At 43.0% G+C, this 20,483-nt stretch overlaps 1 protein-coding gene across 1 annotated transcript; it reads right to left on the bottom strand.

Annotated features, from left to right (window-relative positions):
- Positions 1-210: 210 nt before the first annotated feature.
- On the bottom strand, positions 211-19,316 carry LOC142585565 (inosine-5'-monophosphate dehydrogenase 1-like). The gene is made up of 14 exons (XM_075696407.1): positions 19,113-19,316; positions 16,725-16,773; positions 14,683-14,784; positions 13,890-13,964; positions 12,993-13,199; positions 10,625-10,712; positions 8,327-8,526; positions 7,796-7,886; positions 6,869-6,964; positions 6,193-6,336; positions 5,414-5,567; positions 4,514-4,657; positions 3,000-3,083; positions 211-944 (listed from the first exon to the last, which is right to left on the bottom strand). The coding sequence occupies exons 1-14, from the start codon at positions 19,190-19,192 to the stop codon at positions 923-925; spliced, it is 1,536 nt and encodes a 511-aa protein (XP_075552522.1). The 5' UTR covers positions 19,193-19,316; the 3' UTR covers positions 211-922.
- Between the last annotated feature and the right edge of the window lie 1,167 nt (positions 19,317-20,483).

Below are 20,483 nucleotides of genomic sequence, written 5' to 3'. Positions count from 1 at the left end.
ACAGGACACAGTGCTCCATCCCGTTTCTGTGGCCATTCCTTTTTTAATGCACTACGATTCACGTGTCACTTCTAAAATGACTGATCTGCTTGAAAATTCACATCACAGTCATGGCTTCTAAAGTTGCGGCTTGCAACATCTGCACACTCTGCTCCTAACTAATTACTGCGCAGGGTCACCAACAGTCTGAAAAAGACGCTAAGATGCTGGTGAAAAGTTTTCAATTGCATGTAAACTTTATTCGGATGGCACAATATAAAAAATAACGAAACAGTAGGTACAGCCGTCATGATTTTCAGTATGCTTCCCAGCTGCCTCAACACCGAGCCTTGTGCCTTTCTGCACATTTAGTGCCTTCTCTGTACAGCTCTTTACAAAATACGTAACCAAAACAAGACATAGATGGCATTGTTTGAGGATAATGTCATCTATAATTGACGTCGTTTGCTTCATGTCTCAGCAGGATATTCGAGGAAATTCATAAACATTCACTGTACACAGTGAAACATATCACCCGTTCACATGATTCCTTTATATGTTGCCTATTGTCAAGAAAACTAAAGTGCAAGGGCAGAAACAAAAAAATTCAGGTCTCCAATGGAATGTGAACCAAAACATATGCAACGCATTAAAAATAAAGATATTAACGCTATAACTAAATCAACATTGTGGCTCAATTTTCTCCGCATAGACGGCATAGAAGGCTATTCTTGCAGCAATGCATCGATCAGGCATTGTACCACATGGTTCGGCCGCAGTAAAAAACCGAGTGCTATTCTAAATACACATTCAAAAGTTTCTTCTCTCCATGGCCTGGCTTCTGCTTTGTGTTTGTCTTTTCATGGCGTCGATGCTCTATGGGAATGTTGGTCAGCATGGGCGGTTTCACAGGAGTTCTTGCCATTTTACCAAGGGGCCTGGCTCAGTACAGCTTCTTCTCAAACCTAGAAAAATTAGTAGGAACAGGAATGTCAAGTTGCAGAACTTTGTTTCATACTGCTGTGAAAATGTACAATAGTACATGTAAATGTATGGCTGCCATAAGGAAACTTCAGTACTGTTCTTTACACCAGAAGCCGTGCCCCACTTGGTTTTTGCATTGAGTTCTTGCTCACTGCTATAGGTGCCTTTTTTTGTGGTAACCTTATGCGTAGCGTAAGCGTGGCAGAAAAATCGATTTGGCCTTTTCTAATTTCTTTTCCCAATTGGCTATGACTATGCATGCTACATGCTCGCAATGTAATTAGTGTACCCCTATCATTCACTGATAACTTCATGTGGGATCGTTGCCTAACTGCGGCAAGCTGTTTTTTCACCCACTTTCAATTCCATTAATTTATTTCTTTATTTCAATTAGTAAGTAGATGTAATTTCCCCTGTGTTGTCCTTGGTGTCTGTTTGTTGGCTTCTTATGATTAATAAAAATCTGGTTCCTCTGTTAACCCCCTTTCTTCTCGTTCACCACACTATACAGTGGTTTACTATTAATTTAGCTCTAGTGAATTTGATCCTAACTGAAGGTCCAGGCTGGCGTCCATAGCCACAACGGCAGCACACAATGATTAAGTACTGTAAAGACCCAATTCTAATGTGCATCTTTTTTACCAAGCAAACTGGTCCAAAAATTTCGTTTCCAATTAGATATGAAACCAAAACCATGTTTACGGTGTTAGCAACAGTCTGCAATCACAGTTAGTGTCATCACCAATTTCATCACAAGAGGTCAGCAGAACAAGTTTTCATGTAGGATGGCGAACCACTGCTGTCATGCTTTGACTATGAATGCTCACTCAGAAGATAGGTTATTTTACATACTAAGCCGACGAAGTGGCTAGTCTGGACACGGGCCACAATCTCTTTTGCAACTACAGTGGTGTGGTTTGAGAAATGCGAACTATCAAGCACAATGCACCAAAAGGAAGGTACAATGACGCTGGTCCAGAGACTGAAATAAAAAGCTATTCCAGGAATGACAACAATGGACAATAAGCGTAAACTAATTTCCATTCTGTGAAAGTAAACTGTTTCACCTTGCTTCCGATTACCAGAATCTGAGGCATGCAGCATTTCCTGCGTTATAAAATTGGGTGCACAGTGTTTTTTATTATTACACCTACAAAAACTGGGTGGATGTTATATCCCGGTGAGGTGAGCAAATTTAGTGTTGCTTTGAGCGAGTGTGGTTTGGGGGCTCGCCATTCGCAAGACTGGAGTGTACTAGAACATGGAGAGTGTCCAGAATGGCCGCTCTTTCAATGCATTCAGAGTGAAGCCAAAGGACCGTAACGACGTTGGGGCGCTGCGATCGGTAGCACTCGCGCAGCGTGGTGCAGAGGTAGAATGTCCGCTTCCCACGCAAAAGACCGGGGTTCGAATCTCAGCAAGGGGCAGAGGTTTTCTCTTTCTTTAAGATACTACATGCTTTGATGTTTATATTCTTTATACTGCTGCTTAATTTCGTTGCTATGTGATGCAACAAAAAGTGAACTATCACATCAAGGAATAACAACAAAATTAAATGTTTTAACATTAAACAATTTTTGCAGCGCCACCCAACGGAAATGAACATAACTATCCCAACCAAAGCATGGCGTCCGAAACCAAGACGCCTACACAAGCCTGCCAACGCTGGCTCGACAGGCTCCACTTACTTTGCTGGCTGTGCTTTCCGAAGCCATCGACTCAAAACAGAAATGGGCTGTAGTAATCGACATTCGGTGACCGCGAAACAGCGCATGTTATTATTATTTAGCAATTAATAATTAGTGCAGCTTAATATTTCTATTCAGTGAACCGATTAGAGGTTCACACTGCTAAGTAACAGCGCACAGAGAAGATTTCTGCAACGCTATAGCCAAGGTTAACTGCACTTGCAGCACCAGAAACACTACACATGCACAAACGGAAGAATGTGCACTCGTGAAGAAGGAAAAACAAGTCACGCATTCAAAAGATCTAAAAAGAAAAAAGAAACAGCAGAAAAGGGAAAGGTTACTTACGAGTACAAGCCATGCACTCCACCCTCAGCCTGAGCAGAGACTGATCTCTTCTCAAACTTGATGTCACCCGAGTACATGTTTGTCCTGCAATGAAATTATAGGAGCAAATTAATGGCCGTGGAAGCAACAGCCCAATTCTTTCATGAAGAGCCACAATACAACAAGCACGAAAGCATAGAGATTTATTAACAAGAAGGCTCCCACATTTCATCACCTGTTCCCCATGAGACCTAAAACAAGCCCGAATGGCTTTCTTGTCCGCAGCTGCCAGCAGCAACATTTATATTGTCAAGAACTCTTGCGTGCCATCGAATTCTGAGACATGCGGGCATGTGCAGTTACTCAAAGTTTTCGAATCACTGCAGCTGTGAAAGACGACTTGCTGTGCAAATGCAATGAATAGATTGAAGGGGCGCACTTCTGTGCGCAATATATGCTACGCATCTCTCCCATAGAGACTCACACAGGTTGCAATTAAATTTCCATATCTGTATGATTACTTGACGATGATCATAATGTTAAACTTTTAGAGGCCTAGAGACAAAGAACAACACAACCTGATGCTATGTGGAGTAACCACAGCCAAGGGCTTAGGTGGGTGCACTAATAGGTAAGCTGGCTTGGATATTTACCCTCCTGGAAAGTGCAGGGTCCAAGGGTGCATTAAAACTGCTACAAACTTCGGCTATTGATGGCAGGCGAGTTGGAGGTTTTACAGAAAATTGGTATCATACGCCATGGTGCATTTAAACCTAATGCAGAGAGCTTGCGGGTGAAATCTAAAGACCAGGATTTCAGGCTTGTGATCGTGTGTGTTGTCAGGTGTGTCACCATGGTGGAATTTTGAGGTTTGGCTGTCTACTTTGCCTAGTGTTTTGCCACTGAACACAAACATTGCATGAGAAATGATGCTTCAGTTATCTACAGGCAGAGCTTTACTATATATATAGAAGTACAGGACAATACAACAGAAGTAAACGTTTAATATTTTGAGTATTGTATGTAGACCATAGCAAGATGAGGTTTTCACAAATACACAAAAAAAAACAGGATTTTTTTAGTAACAAAAGATTTCATAACCAGGGTAATTACACTAGTTGCTCAGAGGTGGCATTGTTGCAGCCAAACTACACAGGTAACTAGAATATAGAGGAGGTTTCAAAAAAAATTATCAAGGAGAGATAGGGAAAATGCTAGGCTGTGATACATAGCTGTAAAACCTGATTAGATCAAGCAGGCTAGGCAAACACTGGTTTTTGTCACCACCACGTTTCAAAGGGGATGCCAATAAAAATCATGAAGTGACACCTGTCAGTGACAAATGTGAGTACTCTGGCTGCGAGATTTCCCGTTATTTAAAGAAATGTTTTATGTTTTCCCACACATTCATGTGAAAACTGCATCTCGCTATGGCCTATACTCTTCGAATAAATAAAATATTTACTTTTTCTGTACCCCTATCAAGAGTTTTCATTGTACTGAACCAGCTCATTTGGGGCTAATGGAATACTCACTTGAGCACGTCCAGGCTGCGAGTGCCAATGTCCTGGCAGCCAAACCTGATGCCAGTGATGAGGTACGGCACGTAGCGGTGGATTGATCCTTTGTCAACAATGGTGCCTGTCACTCCTTGCGCCACCCGGACCTTGTCCTGTTCGCTGAAGAGGCAAAGAACTCATTACTGCAGCTTCCTACAAGTATGCCTCATTGTAGCTTGGCAAGAAAGGACTCTGTTCAATGTGGCTGAGGCCATGGCAAGTAGAAAGTAGTGTGCCATGTCTGAAAGCTGCCACAAGAAGCTGCACGCCTGCCAACTTGCAGTTCTCAATGATGACTATAGTAGGCGACAACTTAAGACTGTGGCGACAAACATACTGCTGTCCAACTCAAAAAGCATTTGCATGGAGGTGCCACTCAACCATGTTTGCTCATTTTCTTTGATGTCATGGCAGAGACAGACTTCCTTAAATCTTGGCATTTGTCAGGCACTTGTTTTGGAGTGCAGAGGCACAGAGGGCAGGTGCACTGTGGTTTTGTGGGCGGAGCCTGCACTGACTTAGGTAACCAAGAATACATGTTACAACTTAACCCTGTATCTCCTCCAGCTGCCACCAACTCCATACTAGCTACCTGTGATATTGCCAAGCGACCGAACTTGAGCCAGTCAAGAATATTTCATCACATATAAAAGAATATGAAACTTGTGCTCGTTCATTCGCACACTCAATTTCACAACGCACACAATTGTTCAGAGATGCCCATCTTTCATGGAAATCAGTTCATTCTTCCCAAAGCCAGCCATTAACTGGAAACATATGGACCCAGTTCAACAAGCTTGGGGAAAGAGGGGGCATTGTCTTCCTCGCCTTCCCTCTGAGCACACAGCTACGATTACAGTGCAACAACTGACCAACCTTTGGTGGTATCGGTTCAGGCTGCCACTGTCCTTGGCACTGTCCATTGCATCGAGGGATCCCATGCCACGGTACTTCTTGAGACGCACCCCATTGGAGAAGAAGTACTCACCGGGGGCCTCTGTTGTGCCCGCCAGCATGGAACCCATCATGACTGCAGCAAATGTGCCATCAAATCAGTGATCTGATCAGAGAGCATTGCAAACAACATCGCTGACTGTTGCGAGCACTTGCAAATGTTAGCAGTGGCCATATCACGTGACAATCCCCATTTCATTTTCACTTCTCTCCACCTTTCTTCATTGGCTGAGATGCCACCACAGTCGCTCAGATCAATGAATGATAACAGCAACTACAGCCCCAGAAAACTCTTGGACGTAAATTGGGAACAATGCACACAAAGCTACGCTCAACACTTATGCAGCACAGCAAACCAGCAAGCATGTTATGATAATTAGCTGCGAGTTAAGAGCAAAGAATAAATGGAATATTCTAGACGTACTGAAAGCCATTAAAAAAATAAAGCTGTAATAGCCAGTCATAAAGACAGGCATTTCTAAGTCCTATTACATAGCAAAAGGATAGTGCATTTAGTTTATTATAGTCATAAAACTTCACAACACTATGGGAGAGCCTGGTACAGACACTAAGTGATGTCTTCCATTCAACACAAAGCTAAAATTTTTGGTATAATCACCCATGAAAGATGGAACAATATGCTGTTATCCTTTCACATTCACTAAAGAGCAATGACAATATTATAAGCACCACAAGCTCACCAGTGGAAGCACCCAGGGCCAATGCCTTGATGATGTGGCCCACAGAGCTTACACCACCATCCGCAACCACAGGTACGCCAAACCTCCTTGCGTACTCTGCCACTTTGTACACCGCTGTAGCCTGTGGTCTTCCACACGCCATCACTGCAGAAAGGACCATGCTTAGCCTCATTTCCCGTGCACAGCAGGGGACACTCAAATAGCAGCACAAATTTTGTGTAGGAAACCTCACTTTGAGATTCACACTGATCACTGCTTTTATGCTGCATACAACTATAGGCCTGTTAACTGGGGGGAGAGAGTACCTCCCCACCTGGAATGTGCACTCGAGTACAAAGGCATATGCTGCAGTATCCAGTGCCTTTTAATGGGATTTAGCATGGGTACACAACAGCTGAGAGTATTATAGCAATATTTAGTAATCTTTCACTGGAAAGGTCTATACCACGGTATAAAAAGGCAGTATGATGTTATCTATACTCTCTCACCAACTCTGTGCAGTGAATGCTATTACTTGTGTAAGCCTGCCAGTAACAAGAGTCAGCTGCATGTTTTGAGAAGGCTTGCCCATTGTCAGCCACTCATCAGGGATCACTGATGTGACCCATAGCTTTTGCTGCATTACATGGAGTTCGCAAGGTGGAGTACAAAGGTGTGACTGGAGATATAGACTCACCTTCCTGGGTGATGCAGATGGAGCCGGAGCCCATGCCAACACGAAGACCGTCGACTCCAGCGTCAATGAGGTTCTTTGCCTGAGCAGATGTGACAACTGCAGAGTGTGTGAAAGTGTCAGCAAGCAAAGGAAAACAAGCTGCAAAAGACACTTCTCTGAACTCACATGCAGACGACACAACTTATTGACAAATATAACTGCCTAATCTAGTGAACATGCTTTGATAAGAACGCACAATCGGTAGGCCTTAAGCAAGCCGGTATGAATACAGTATACAGTTTAAACTTGATCTAATGAAACCCGATTTTACGAAGTTCCCAATTTAACCAAGAAATTTCCATTCCGCGGCAGGTACCCATAGGGTTCAATGTTGTCATCAACCCTAATTAACGAAACTAACTTGTCTGAACTCAATTGAACAAAGTTTTTCCTGAAATGAGTAAAAGAAAGTGGTGATTTCCTTATAATTTTGACAGCGACGAGTCTTTCTTTGAGTGCGCGCTCTAAAGCTATAACGTTAAAACATCTAGGCGGCATGGTCGTGGCCCTAGTTTTATTTTGACGAGGCTGCACATCGTACCCATACGGGGAACAGCGGACTCAACACCACCTTGGTATGGGCGGCAGTGGTTGCCTTTGTTATTTCATGGTTTATGTGACAGACGGCTGGACTAGCAGCAAATACAATGCCGCCGTAGCTTTTGCATGTCGCTACGTTACAATTATAGATTTCAAAGACCAAGAAATCCCTTTCTCAATTTCACAAACTTGCCGATTTACTTAAATAATTCGAGTGTGGTCATCACTTTGTTGAATCAAGTTTTCAACTGTACCAACTACTACCCAGAAGCAACAGAACACAATTCATGAAAGATAAATGTGGCTTAGTGCACTGGTAAGCGCAGCGACAGGTCTTGGATGGCTTACCATTACCGCCGATGATTTGTAGGTTTGGGTATTTGTTCTTGATGTACTTCACCATGGTGATCTGGTAGATGGAGTTGCCTTGTGAAGAGTCCTGCATAAACAATGAAAACAGTGCTGTCCTTACAAGCCTACTCAGCCACCAGAGATAAGGTTCATCAAGTGTTGGTGAACCTTTGTTGCTTTAAAAACATATTTGATGAACAAAAAAAAATTACAGAGAGAAAAAAATTAATTCACTGGGCTGCAAAATATAATGCTGCAAAGAATGGAGACAGAAATTTGAACTTGTGCATTGTTCGCACAGTGCAACATCACTAGTGTTAACCGGTTAATTCAAAAATGCAGACGAGGACATAAACAAGATCTAGTCCACCTTTTCAGCTGTTCACCAAGATCAATCACCGACCAGCCTGGCCAGCCACTCGACTAAATTTTATTCTTCTAAGCCTGCCCTCATCTTGCTATGAAAGCATGACAACAGACAATGGCTAGACAACCACACGTGGGTGTCCATGTCTGCCAGGCACTAACCAACACGACGACGTCCACACCCGCTTGGACTAGGAGATCCAGTCGGTGCTTGTCAGCCTCCCGGGTGCCAATCGCTGCACCCACCAGCAACTGCTTGTTTTCGTCCTTGGAGGCCAGCGGGTAGCTTCGACTCTTCTTCAAGTCCGTGCGTGCAATCAGTGACACCAGCTCGCCCTGCTGGTTCACCAAGGGAAGCTTGCCTGCACATAGCGAGAGGTGAAAGCATAAATGTGCGATCCACAGCAGTGCAAGAAAAACTGCGGCTGAATACTCGTGAATTCACAATGAAAGTTTTGTAGCATTTACAGCCAGAGAATACGAACATGCATTTTCAAGGATTTTTGTGCAGTGCTACGGGCTGACCTTCAGCAATTGCAGCAACAAGCTAAATTTGCAGCTGTAAAACTTGAATGAGTACTGTTCGTACACAAGACAAACTTTTGAACCAAAGCAGGTGGCATACATGAAGGTGTCAAATGATGCTTACAGAGATGAACCTGTGTGAAACATTTATAAATGAAATGTCTGGTACAACTACAGAGCAGTCGCAGACAAAAGGTGAATTCATTCACATAATGGCACAACAACTCAATGTTGAAATTCTTCCCAAGATGCTTACTCTGATGTAAAATATGTTAGAGTAACATTTATTTCAGTGCTTCTAGAGAGGTTCAGTAATGCTGTGATGCAACATTTTGTTCCGTACACTAAAGCTGAGAATGTAGTGCATGCTTTGGGCATGAATAACAGTTTGCTTCTTCCTTAAGCTTCAACAGCCATGCATCATGGAGAATTAGTCCAGAAGCATGTCCTCTCCTGTTGCAGGAGACTGCATAAGCACATATGCTGGCTAGAAAATGCCAGCAACTAATATAAACATTGCATAACTGCTCAGCAATTTAGACATTACTGGCATGCATGTCCCCAAAACTGTTCTGTATGTGAAACAATGCACAAAGCACCACTGCATTAGACTATTAACAAAGGCATCAAATCATCTGCCTAAACCGCCACTGAAGTTGATTGCCAGTAGCTCATGTTCTTCGAACATGCAAATGATGGTGGGTACACCTGCAATGTAGCAAAAGCACCGGAACATGATGCTCCACACCACCAGGGACTGCCTATTAACACTTCACTGTGTGCCTTAATGTGAATGTCACACCTGGCTCCAGCAAAAATGTGCCAGATGCACAAGAGTCTTGAATACATTTTTTCGACGCATAAAGCAGGCCAGCACATAATTACATTGGTGCAAGGAAATATTTTCAAGCTCTATGCATCTTGGCATTAGCGAAAACACATTGAAATTTGTGTCGTAAACAGATGCCTTGGCCATGACAAGCACTCCATGCATTTCACAATTCCCAAAGAAATCAACAAAGGGCTGAGAGAGCTCGAGTGATGACAAAGGCTGTGTATTACAGCATATAGACAGCTAGGCAGAAGTCTGTTTATTATAGACTTCTGTTTTGTAATTGACCAATGAATTAATGTTTCGCAAACTGCCTGTATATTATGTTTGTGTAATGGCCAATTTTTTCAATTGGGACTGATGCATCTTTATTTGTGCCTTGTGCAGAGGGGAACTATATTAATAAGTTTAATCTATTAATTAATAGATTAAATGTATCGGGCTGGCTAATACATTCATTGTAATCTATTGAAATGACAGCACATGGGAATTTCAGCATTGCGTCCTCATCAGAGTATGGGTTCCATTACTGGGAAACAAGCTCATGATAGCAACAGACAGGCAAGTAGGTCCAGCAGAAGTTTGAATTGAATTATGGGGCTTTATGTGCTAAAGCCACAATTTGATTATGAGGCACACCATAGTGGGTGATTCTGGATTAAATTTGATCACCAGGAGATCTTTAACCGGCTCCCAATGCACGGGACATGGGCGCTTTTGCATCTCACCCCCATCGAAATGCGGTCGCGACAGCCAGGATTTGATCCTGCGATATCATGCTTAGTAGCGCGACACCATAGCCGCTAAGCCACCACTGCGAGAGACCCAGCAGAGGATACAGTGATGTCACTGATAGCAAGCTGACTACCTGGTACAGATTCCTTCATACTTCTATGATTACTATATCACTAGTTTAATTTTTCTGGTATCACTCAGTTGACAATATCAAGTGGGACTTCAGCTTTTAGTGCACAATCATGGAGATGCCCAACAAGCAGACTAAGAAAGCCAGCCTTATTGAATACTCGGCATAAAAGACAACACAGTAAGCTTGTTAACAAATGATCTTGCAATATGCTACTAGAACCCTAGGACTTCGTCACCTTTCTTGCTTTTTTGAAGCAGTGAGTTAGCCTCTGTCAGGGTGACCTTAGAGGGTGCCACGACCAGGTCCTTTAGCGCGGTCATCACCTGAAGGAAATAGAGTGTAAAGCATATGTATAGTGTCAAGAACTGAGTCAAGCCTTATGTACAGTGCGACATCCCTTAAGTTAGCGCCCTCATTGACAGAATCACTGGATGCATCTGTGATGCACACATATTTAGAGTTTGTATATAATTTTGCCATGGGAAGTAGCTGCATTGAAACCACCCTGCAACTCTGCAGAAAGGCACTGGATCCTTTCATACAATACACTGGTACTATTCATCAAAAGAAATTCATTCCATCTTAATTTCAGCTATGATATGAGCCCTAATTTCTTCCCTGGTTCATATTGGTGAAGCGCAACAACATGTCTGTTCCCCTTTCCCGCCTTTCAGACTTTTGGAATATTTCATGAACAGAGTTGTGCCATGGTGATGCTGGAATGCAGTATTGATGATGATGGGAAGCCACACATTGCCATACTTTATGTGTGCTTGAATGCATTGTTCCAGGCGTAGTCCAATACATACACAATGATGATGAAAGGAAAAACTATGAAATACTTATGAAAATACTTTGCAAATACTTATGAAATACTATGAAATACTCAGCAAGAACTGCAGCACTGTTCCCCTAACATTATAGAGTTTCAGAATAGGGCCCCCAAACGTATTGGGGCCCCAAAGGAATAGCATTGCAGCCACTGTGCATGCACGAGACCTAAGTTGCAGTTGGGTTTTGTGTCAACAAACATGGCAGCACCGACCGATGCAACGGTTCTAATCCAGCACGAAACTGCGCTTGATTCGTGGTAATGCATGAAGTTTGGTAGGCTGGGAGAAACGACTGTGGTTATTGCTTTCTCTCAAACAATATGTGTAATGAAGATTGAACCATTAAACGCCACCGATTCCAATTTCGATTGTCGATTTAATGGCTCTCAGGCCTAACACGACTTGGCTGGTGAAGGCGCATAAGTTGGTTACTCAAAACTAAGTGCAACAAAATTGCTTGCTGCTAATATAATAACCTCTAAATTGTAATTAAACATGAAAACACGAAAGTCAAAACTACACTTATCATAAAATGGTATAGTTTATATATAGTAACTTTTTTTTGATGCCGTAGTGGCACTGAAAGCGCAAGATGCTATCCACAAATGCAAAGCCCTATTCAAAAACTCTTCACTCCTGCATGCCCCCACGCTAACACCCACAAAGCTCTTTGGGGCCCCAAACTATGGAGGCTCCTATTCCAAAGTTCTCTATTACCCTGGTGGCATTTATTAGATTTGGAAAAAGGCACCAAAGCACCTTGGGAAACCAAAGAAATGGTGGGTCATTACCATGCCAGTAAAGAACCAAGTGCAGCTGTTGCATTTTAGGCTCACGTGAACACAAACTCGAGAGTAGTGGAAGCCCTACAATTTTTCGGGCTGCATTTGGTATCAATAGAGCCTGGCAACCTACTCGTCTCTGTCCCTCTGCTTTAAGTTTGTAGTCTATCATGCTGTGCACCAAGCTCACCAATAAAACGTAATTTCATGTTTTTTTCCTTCTCGCATTGATCACTGGCCAGACATGTCAGCCTTTAGGTATAATTAATACTAGTATTCTGAGGGTCCCTAAATGTAGCAGGGACACATCACCGTCAGAACATGATATTACAACTGCTGAACTGAATTGCGTTATAATTAGGCTGAAAGCAGGTAGTGCAAATCTGTAAGATCTACAGTTCAATATTATAATTAATTGTACTTTACAATGCTTTGCAGAATGTGCAGTAAGAAAAGCTGAATGATCTTATTCTATAAGTGCTGCTTTTCAAATGCAAAGCAATATGTCGTCTCGCCATACTCACGAACTAGCCCACAACATTATAGCCAAAAGAGCATACTGAATATTGTCAACAGGGCGATTTCATTCCTTATTCTTAAACTAAGTGTTACTAAGGTACAACATGATAGAAAGGTTATAAACAGGGATAAGGTGCCTTAGAAAGGCTGGCCAACGTTTCGATAGGAGGACCTACCTTCATCGAAGGTGGCCTCATCGTCCTTGGCAGGTTAGTTTTAACAAATTATGTACAATACACACAAAACTAACTTGCTGAGGATGATGAGGCCACTTTTGACGAAGATAGGTCCTCCTGTCAAAACGTTGAACAAAGTGTTGACCAGCCTTTCTGAGGCACTTTATTCCTGTTTATAACCTTTATACCACAGTGTGCTACTTCCATTGCCAGCCCCATTCTCGATTTTGAACTAAGGTAAAACAGTAATTCAGCCTCACTGTAAAATCTATGCATAAGAAAAGGCACCCCACCTCAGAAAGGCGCTTGTTGTGGTCTTCGGGCGGGATGAAGTCGACGTCCCTGGAAGTGACCATGCCGACAAGCTTGCCACCAAGCTTCCCGGTATCCGTGATGGGGACACCAGCAAAGCCATGCGTCCTCTTCACTTCAAACACATCGGCTACACAGTTGTCGGGGCTTAGAACAACTGGGTCATGGATGAAACCATGCTTGTATTTCTGCAAGGAATTGTGATTCAATGAGAACAAATTCAAGCACTCAAACATGAAGGAAAAAAAAAGACGTTCATGACAAGACACGCTGAGCTAACGAAGTAGTACATAGTCATTCCACATCAGCTTCATATATAAGGGGGCACAAGTGGTCATGAAAAACATGGCAAAAGATAGTACCTTATCTAGTGCAATAAACCTCCAGGTAAACTGACACAGGTGTGCAAAGTTAGACTTTTAATTTACACTCTGTTATGCTGAAAAAATGCATTTGTCATTGTTATACAACTGGCCATGAAAGAGCAAGTTGTGACACTAGCAACACAGAAGAACACCAATACGCTTCCTTTACGGGACCGACAAGAAAATACACAAGCCCTGAATGGCTGTTCTTTACCATTAGTCTTTGCACAAATCAGTCATTGAGGTGTTTCCGCATTAAATTACAGAAAAACAGTAGTCTTGCCCAACCCTACATTTGCCTCTAATGTACTTTCAAGTTCACGGATGATATCGAAGTCGAGGACCTGCGTTTTCTAATGTTCCTATTCATTCTCAACTCTTTTCCTATGTGGTGTGCTGAGAGGCCAATATCTGCAATAATGGTGGCGTCCAAGCTATGTCCCGAGCCATGTCAAGAGCTATTAACAAAGAACGAGAAAAATGGAGAATGCAATGTTGGGAGATGCTGCATACCTTTACTTTGTTCACCTCACTGGCCTGATGCTCTGGAGTACAGTTGTGGTGAATAATGCCGATGCCTCCGCACAGCTGCACAAACACAGGTTATTAACAGCAGGCCTATTACCGCAATGTTCCCTCCGAAGTCACAAAGGGTCATTCAGTTACTTAAAAGAACACAAGACAACAAAACATTGCAGTTACAGTAGACTCCCATTAGGTAAATGTGGAGGAGCCAGGGCAACCAGTTTGTCTACACAGGAGTGTGGTTAAACAGAAATGCCACTGCATGTATGGGAAGCTATCTAAAGGCCCCTAATCTGGTCAGCTCGTCAGGGAGTCTTGATAAAATTTGTTTTATGAACACGCTATTGTATTGACAAGGAATGATAAACATTCACAAAACAGAAACCCTTTTCCAGAAGCTGTCCAGGTTAAGTATGCCTAGCTTATACTGATCTTAAGAACCGAAGTATAAAGAATGGTGTTCTAACAACAGCTTCAACTTCATTTTCTTTTTTCAGCTCGCATGCACGCAGTCCAAAGTACACAAAACTGTTAATAGCCATGAACAGGGGCAGTTTTTTCACATGCACGGGCTCCAACATCAGACCGTAACAATGATTGTCTACTTCCACATACAAATGAGGCATGAATTGAGTTCTATCAATAGAATTCAAGATTAATTTCATATACAATTTTCACATTATGCAGCATGTAAGCATGATTGCTGAACGTGACTACTTTTCCAATAGTACACAGGCCACATAAAGTTGGCCAACAGAAAGTCAACTCTGTGGTCACATACCGCCATTGCGATGGCCATCTCAGACTCTGTGACCGTGTCCATTGGTGATGATACCAAGGGGGCTTGAAGCGTGATTTTTTTGGTGAGCTTGGATGTAAGTTCCTGTATGTGAAAGAAAAACCATCACGTTAGGCATAGGTTGTCTAATTTTCAAATTCTACTGCAGAAAGTGCTTCTACATAATTTCACAATGCCAAACCCGATATCGTCGTTTAATACTCTATAGGTAAGCCATGACACAAAGCTATGGATCCCAATGGTCATTACTCTCTCTCAAAAACTCTATGGATGGGTTAATGAGTTTTCAAAGCATGTGACCATGTCCTTGTAACAAACCACATTTCAGTTCATAGAATACACCACCAAACAATTTCACGCTAAAAGAGTTTGTTATGCCTATTGTGCTGCAGTCTCCTAAAGGACACAAGCTTGCTTCAGTGATCTAAAGTTACACTCATATGAGTCAACCAAACCGATCCTGCAAATTTTATGATCACATAAGATAGGCAACTGTTTACCTGTAATATGCATCACACCCCATGAAATGCGCAGCTCAGTTTGTTCTAGATTTCAACAAGAATACAACCTGCATGCTCACTTGCTACAATTATTTTCTTTTTCTGAAGTAAGACCTCATTATAGCATAATTGAATTCAAAATGCCTTTTGTATAAAGCTAGCGTGATGTGTAGAAGCAAGGGGAATTTGCTGATTCTACTAGACAACTACAACCCATTTTGTCAATGCACTCCCCATGGCTGTAAAGCATGAAAGTAAGGCTGAGGAGAAGTATGTTCACCCACACATATCTTTACATCCCGTTCTGTGATTCAAAACCCAAGACGCATATACTGAAACTGATATTAGTCAAAGTACAAACAAGGTCCCGAAACAACACTAGGCAACTGGTCCAATCAACACAACCTTCGCAAATCCATGCTTAACAACCCAAACTGTAAAAATAAAGATCATTCAACAGGTTATGCTGTTTCAAAGCTTTCATAACGCAATAACAATTGAAGGAGTATGCGTAAAAGGCGTCGGCTAGGAAGACACTCCAGTAGAAGTATTGTCCCAGGTTTAAAGGGCCTGTATGTTTCACATTTGTGTGGTGGAAATAGCCAGAGGACTGTGTAGAAATCTGGTATCATATGCAGATCCAGCTATACACCCCTCTTATGGAATCTCAATAAAAAGAAAGCGCTTCAAAGAGTCTTCACAGAAAGAGTGTTTGCTAGCTATGCACAGGAACTTGCGATATGAACAAGGTAAGCGTAAAGTTCGTATCTACTTAAACCCCTGCAGTACCACTAAGCCCAGCTCATCATGGCAAGCTGCATAAATATTGTAAATACTGTAGCTGAGCTTGACATTTGTTAACATACAAGGCACACCTCAAGGCCAAGTGCTGGCTAAGCCCATCGTTTTGCACTGGTTGAACCTCCTTATACCAGAGGACAATAGGTGTTCCAGTAGGTAGATTCTTGCATGTTTTTCAATGATGTTCCTGATGAGTTGATAAAAGTGGCACGTAATGGAGGCCAGGAAAATTGATTGAATCCTAGATGTTTTACTTATACACAGGAAAAGAGTTGACAAACAAAACAACATTAGAAATGTTAACTATAATCAAACAAACAGGTATATATGCCTCCTAAGTTAGATAATATGAAGGAACAGGGTTTTAGAACCTGGTTGTGCTTAGTTTGGCAACACTGTAGAATCTAGGGCAACTTTTTGCATTGCCTGCATTTGTGACCCAAAACACTGTTGATCATGCAATGAAAGCAGAAAATATGACACATCATTCAACATGACATTTAACTCCATTCATCATGGTCGTAACATATAATGAAGAGGAAGTTGGAGAAACAAACTACTTCCTCACAGAACACTTTTGGCAATACATCTTTATAACTGCACTATTTGTGTACAGCGTTGCCCGATAAGTGAAAAAATGCATTCTTGCTTTGTAATCGCAACAGCCAAGGTTAGCACTACACAAGTATAAAGCGCAAGAAGTAGAACTAATGCAGCACTTACAACATCGTCAGCGTTGAAATCAATGTAGCCGGGAAGGATGAGGAAGTCACTGAAACGAAAATGAAACAGTGTTGGTCAGAATAGTGAAGCGCCATGTCATTAGGAGGGTAGCTGCACAGCGCTGAACATCACTGAAGAATAATTTGCAAGAAAAACATAAGAACAGCAACTACACAGATAGGTGCATGCCATATTCCTTTGGTAGAGTGAACTACTATTGTGTCACCAGAGAAAGTGCAGTATTTCCTAGTAGTGCTTTAGTAGAGCCCTACTTTGTTAGCAATAACTAACCAACATTTAACTTTTTTTCACACGAGTCCCTATGTGACCACATGTGGAAGCATTCTCAACTATGCTAGTCCTGGCAATCTGTGTTTACTATATTCACTTATTGAATGTATTGGTTGTTCATTCATATGAAGTGGTTATGTGCATAAATTTTTTAAAATTAATATGTAATTAGTGTTCTTTCAGCAACAGAACTTCTAACACGTTTGATAGACTGCACTAGTTTCAGGAAACGTGCCCTTTTCATTCCTACACACTCTCACGAAAGGCCTTCAGGGACTTTCACCAATAGATTGTTGGAAACAAATTTCTGGTTCTGATAGGCTATTGAGAGTGAAATATGAGCACTATATAAGTGTTTAATCAACAAATGAAATATATGAAATATATGAGTGTCTAATCAACAAATGTTGACAGAGTAGAAGCTCAAGCTTGTTTGTCACTCTGCATAAGCATGAGTTTTTTCGCTGGTAAACAAGCACTTGTGGAAACAAGCATGCCCTCAAATGTACTACCAAGTCATAGTAGGTAGTTGACAAAACCAGACAGCTCTACACCACAGGGGGATACTGATGTTAGTGCTTGCAAAATTTAGCGTACGTAACGTGTGTGTATGTGCACTTTCTGGTTGCGTCTATGTGCTGCCTTAACTATGTAAACCAACACAGAACTCATGTGTCAAATATTCTGATGCCAATGCCCCAGTAATGTTTGTCCATCATACTAACCAGCTTACGCATCACTTATCTCGAAGCACACATTGGTTCTGAACACTTGACAGGTTTCTAACACTGACAAGTACTTGAAAACAAGGACACTAAAAATTATAGAAAGCTACGATGATGTATTAGCAAGATTAAAGAAAAAATATGCATGACATAGCTTTGCAAAATTTCAAACTTCCAATGCAACTGAAACATGCTGCATTTCTCAGTGCTTTAGCGTAACGGTTTTACATACGAAAACTCCGGCCACAGCCTCATTTGTGTCAGCGCTTCGCATAGAGCACAGGATGTAATGGTGCATGCCTCCTGCCACGAGTAAACAATTTGATCAGCACTGGAAGTAGGTAAGGAGAAGCGTGGGTTTTCGTATTTTACAGGACAGTTAACTTCATTGATCTATGTGCGAATGTCACACGGCGCTCTTCTGATCGCGATCGAGTTCGATCCGGATCGAAATTCTCGGTCGCGATTGGCTTCGTTGCTCAATCTGCGGAAGGGAGCCAATCGCGGTCGAGAATTTCGATCCGGCGTTCTTGTTGTCCCTCTCAGAGATGCTCGTTCGTGTTTGTTTGTGCGCTGGAACGATGTTTCACGAGGCAAATTATCCTTGGCCTCGAAGTCTGTAAAACGATACGTCTCGCAGCGCTAAGGCGATGTCGTTCCAGGCGGCGAAAAAAAAAAAAGTATATATATTTGGAGCAACAGCTGCGACACGGACAACTGTTGCGCGCGTAATTTTCGCATCTAGTAGTACAACTGTCACGAGCGACGCCCGAGGAATCCGCCACAGTGGCTGCCTCACTCGCGCAGGAAACGCGCGGTCTGAAACCGGGAGCCGGCTGACGCGGCACTCGGCAAAAACACGGCAGAAAACGCAAGTTTTACCGGGTCCGGTCGAGGTTCAAGGACCTTATTCAACGACGCGTATAAGGATGGCATTAAATGCAAGCAGAGAGAGCGAAAAGGAAACCGCCAACTGGGAATATTTTAGCATGCAGCACATAGTTAAACAAGCAGACAGCGCAAATGCAGTGCTCCGTTTTTTAAACGGCGGCGCTATACACCCCCCCAGCCCTCTTTGTTTTTTTTTTTTCTCTTGTTGCATAGCAACGCCCAAGTTTGGACGTTTGCTATTCTTCGTGCTCCTCAGGCGGCGATGACGCACAATATCCGCGTGAAGATGCAGAGCGGCTGGGAGCTCGTTAGCGCGGGCTCGATTACGATGGACCTTTTTGTGCTAAGTGAAGTTGCTCGATACGAAGAAACGGTGCGCACAGATTACAATAAAAAAACGTGAAGACACGCGTAGTCATCATAAAAATAGAGAGGCTGCACGACAGTCCGAAGCGGTGTTTATGCCGGAGGCGACACGTACTTGTAGGTGAGCCCGTCGCCGTGGCCGATTAGCTGCTGGGCGGTGAGGCCATCCTCGTGAAACGTCGCCTTCTCCGACATGGTCACTGGGGCTGCCGACGCCTGAATGTCCCAAAGTGGAGTGAGGAGCTTATCGGCCCAAGCAAGTCGTGAAAACGCACATGTGCCCGCATTCCCTCTCGCGGGAGTCGGCAGCCAACCATCGCCCCTTCCTGCGATGGCGCCACCGTAACATCATCTTGGTAAGAGCATGGTCAACGCGCGGAGAGCCTTGCGCGCGCAGTTGATTGGTTCTTAGATTGACGTCACAAAAGCTCGTGGTGCTTTGCGCGCGTAACCTGTTTGCGTCTCGCAGACGGGCGCGATACCAGTTTGTACTGAAAAACACATGAGAATAGATCCGTTTATGTCAAGAACAAAACCAGAAACATAATCAGCGCCTTCCTTTCACGCGGGCGTTAAGCATAATGGTGGCGATATGCCGTCTGTATTTGTGGTTCGATCGCGGCAGCGACAGCCGCATTTCGATGGGGGCGAAATGCAAAAACGCTCGTGCACTTAGATTTAGGTGCACGTTAAAGAACCTGAATTAGTCAAAATTAATCCAGAGTCCCCCCTACGGCGTGCCTCACAATCATATTGTGGTTTTGGCACGTAAAACATCAGAATGGATTTTTTTTTTTTAACTACGCGGTGGATACGTGTCTCGTGGCTGCAACTAAAAACTCATGCAGTAGACCGACTTAATTAAACGACAAAAGCATGACTGACAAGGCTTTGTGGGTTCCAAGATGCAATGGTTCTTTTTTAGTTTTCGCAACCCGCCCCGCTGGAATACGACCGCAGTGGCTGGCAGAACGAATACGCTTGTCGCACAAAATGACACAAGGCTGTTTACGTACAACTGACACTTGTTGATCACATGCCGTGCGATAACTGCAGCTTTCAGTGGCCGCGAAATGAAGCACGAAAGGCAGCTAGTGCTTGAAGACGCACGTCGCTGTAACGAACTATGCGTGCATTGTTTTTCTAGAATCGAGAAAGTGAGACACCGGTTCCGGCCTTTCTAATCCAACCAACGCTGCCGACCCGTGAATGCTAATACGCACTTCTCCATTCCTTTCTCTCTCTCTAAATTCCTTATTCTCAGAGAAAGAATCTTCCTGCCTTCTCGCCCTCCGGCGCTTTTTTTTGTTTTGTTTTGTTTCTTTTAGCCAAGCTGCTCGCCAGGAATTGTAATGAGGCGCACGTAGACGTTATACAGCACGTCGCGACGTGTAGGAGCGCGCCGTTTACCGCGTCGGGTAATAGCAGCTACAGGCACTCGTCCCCTGCGCGCTGCTGATACGATAACGACTGCTTGCAGAGGCCA

This window comes from Dermacentor variabilis, chromosome 6 (genome assembly GCF_050947875.1).
Source record: "Dermacentor variabilis isolate Ectoservices chromosome 6, ASM5094787v1, whole genome shotgun sequence".
NCBI classification, from domain to species: Eukaryota; Metazoa; Arthropoda; class Arachnida; order Ixodida; family Ixodidae; genus Dermacentor; species Dermacentor variabilis.
This window is presented reverse-complemented; position numbering and strand designations above follow the sequence as displayed.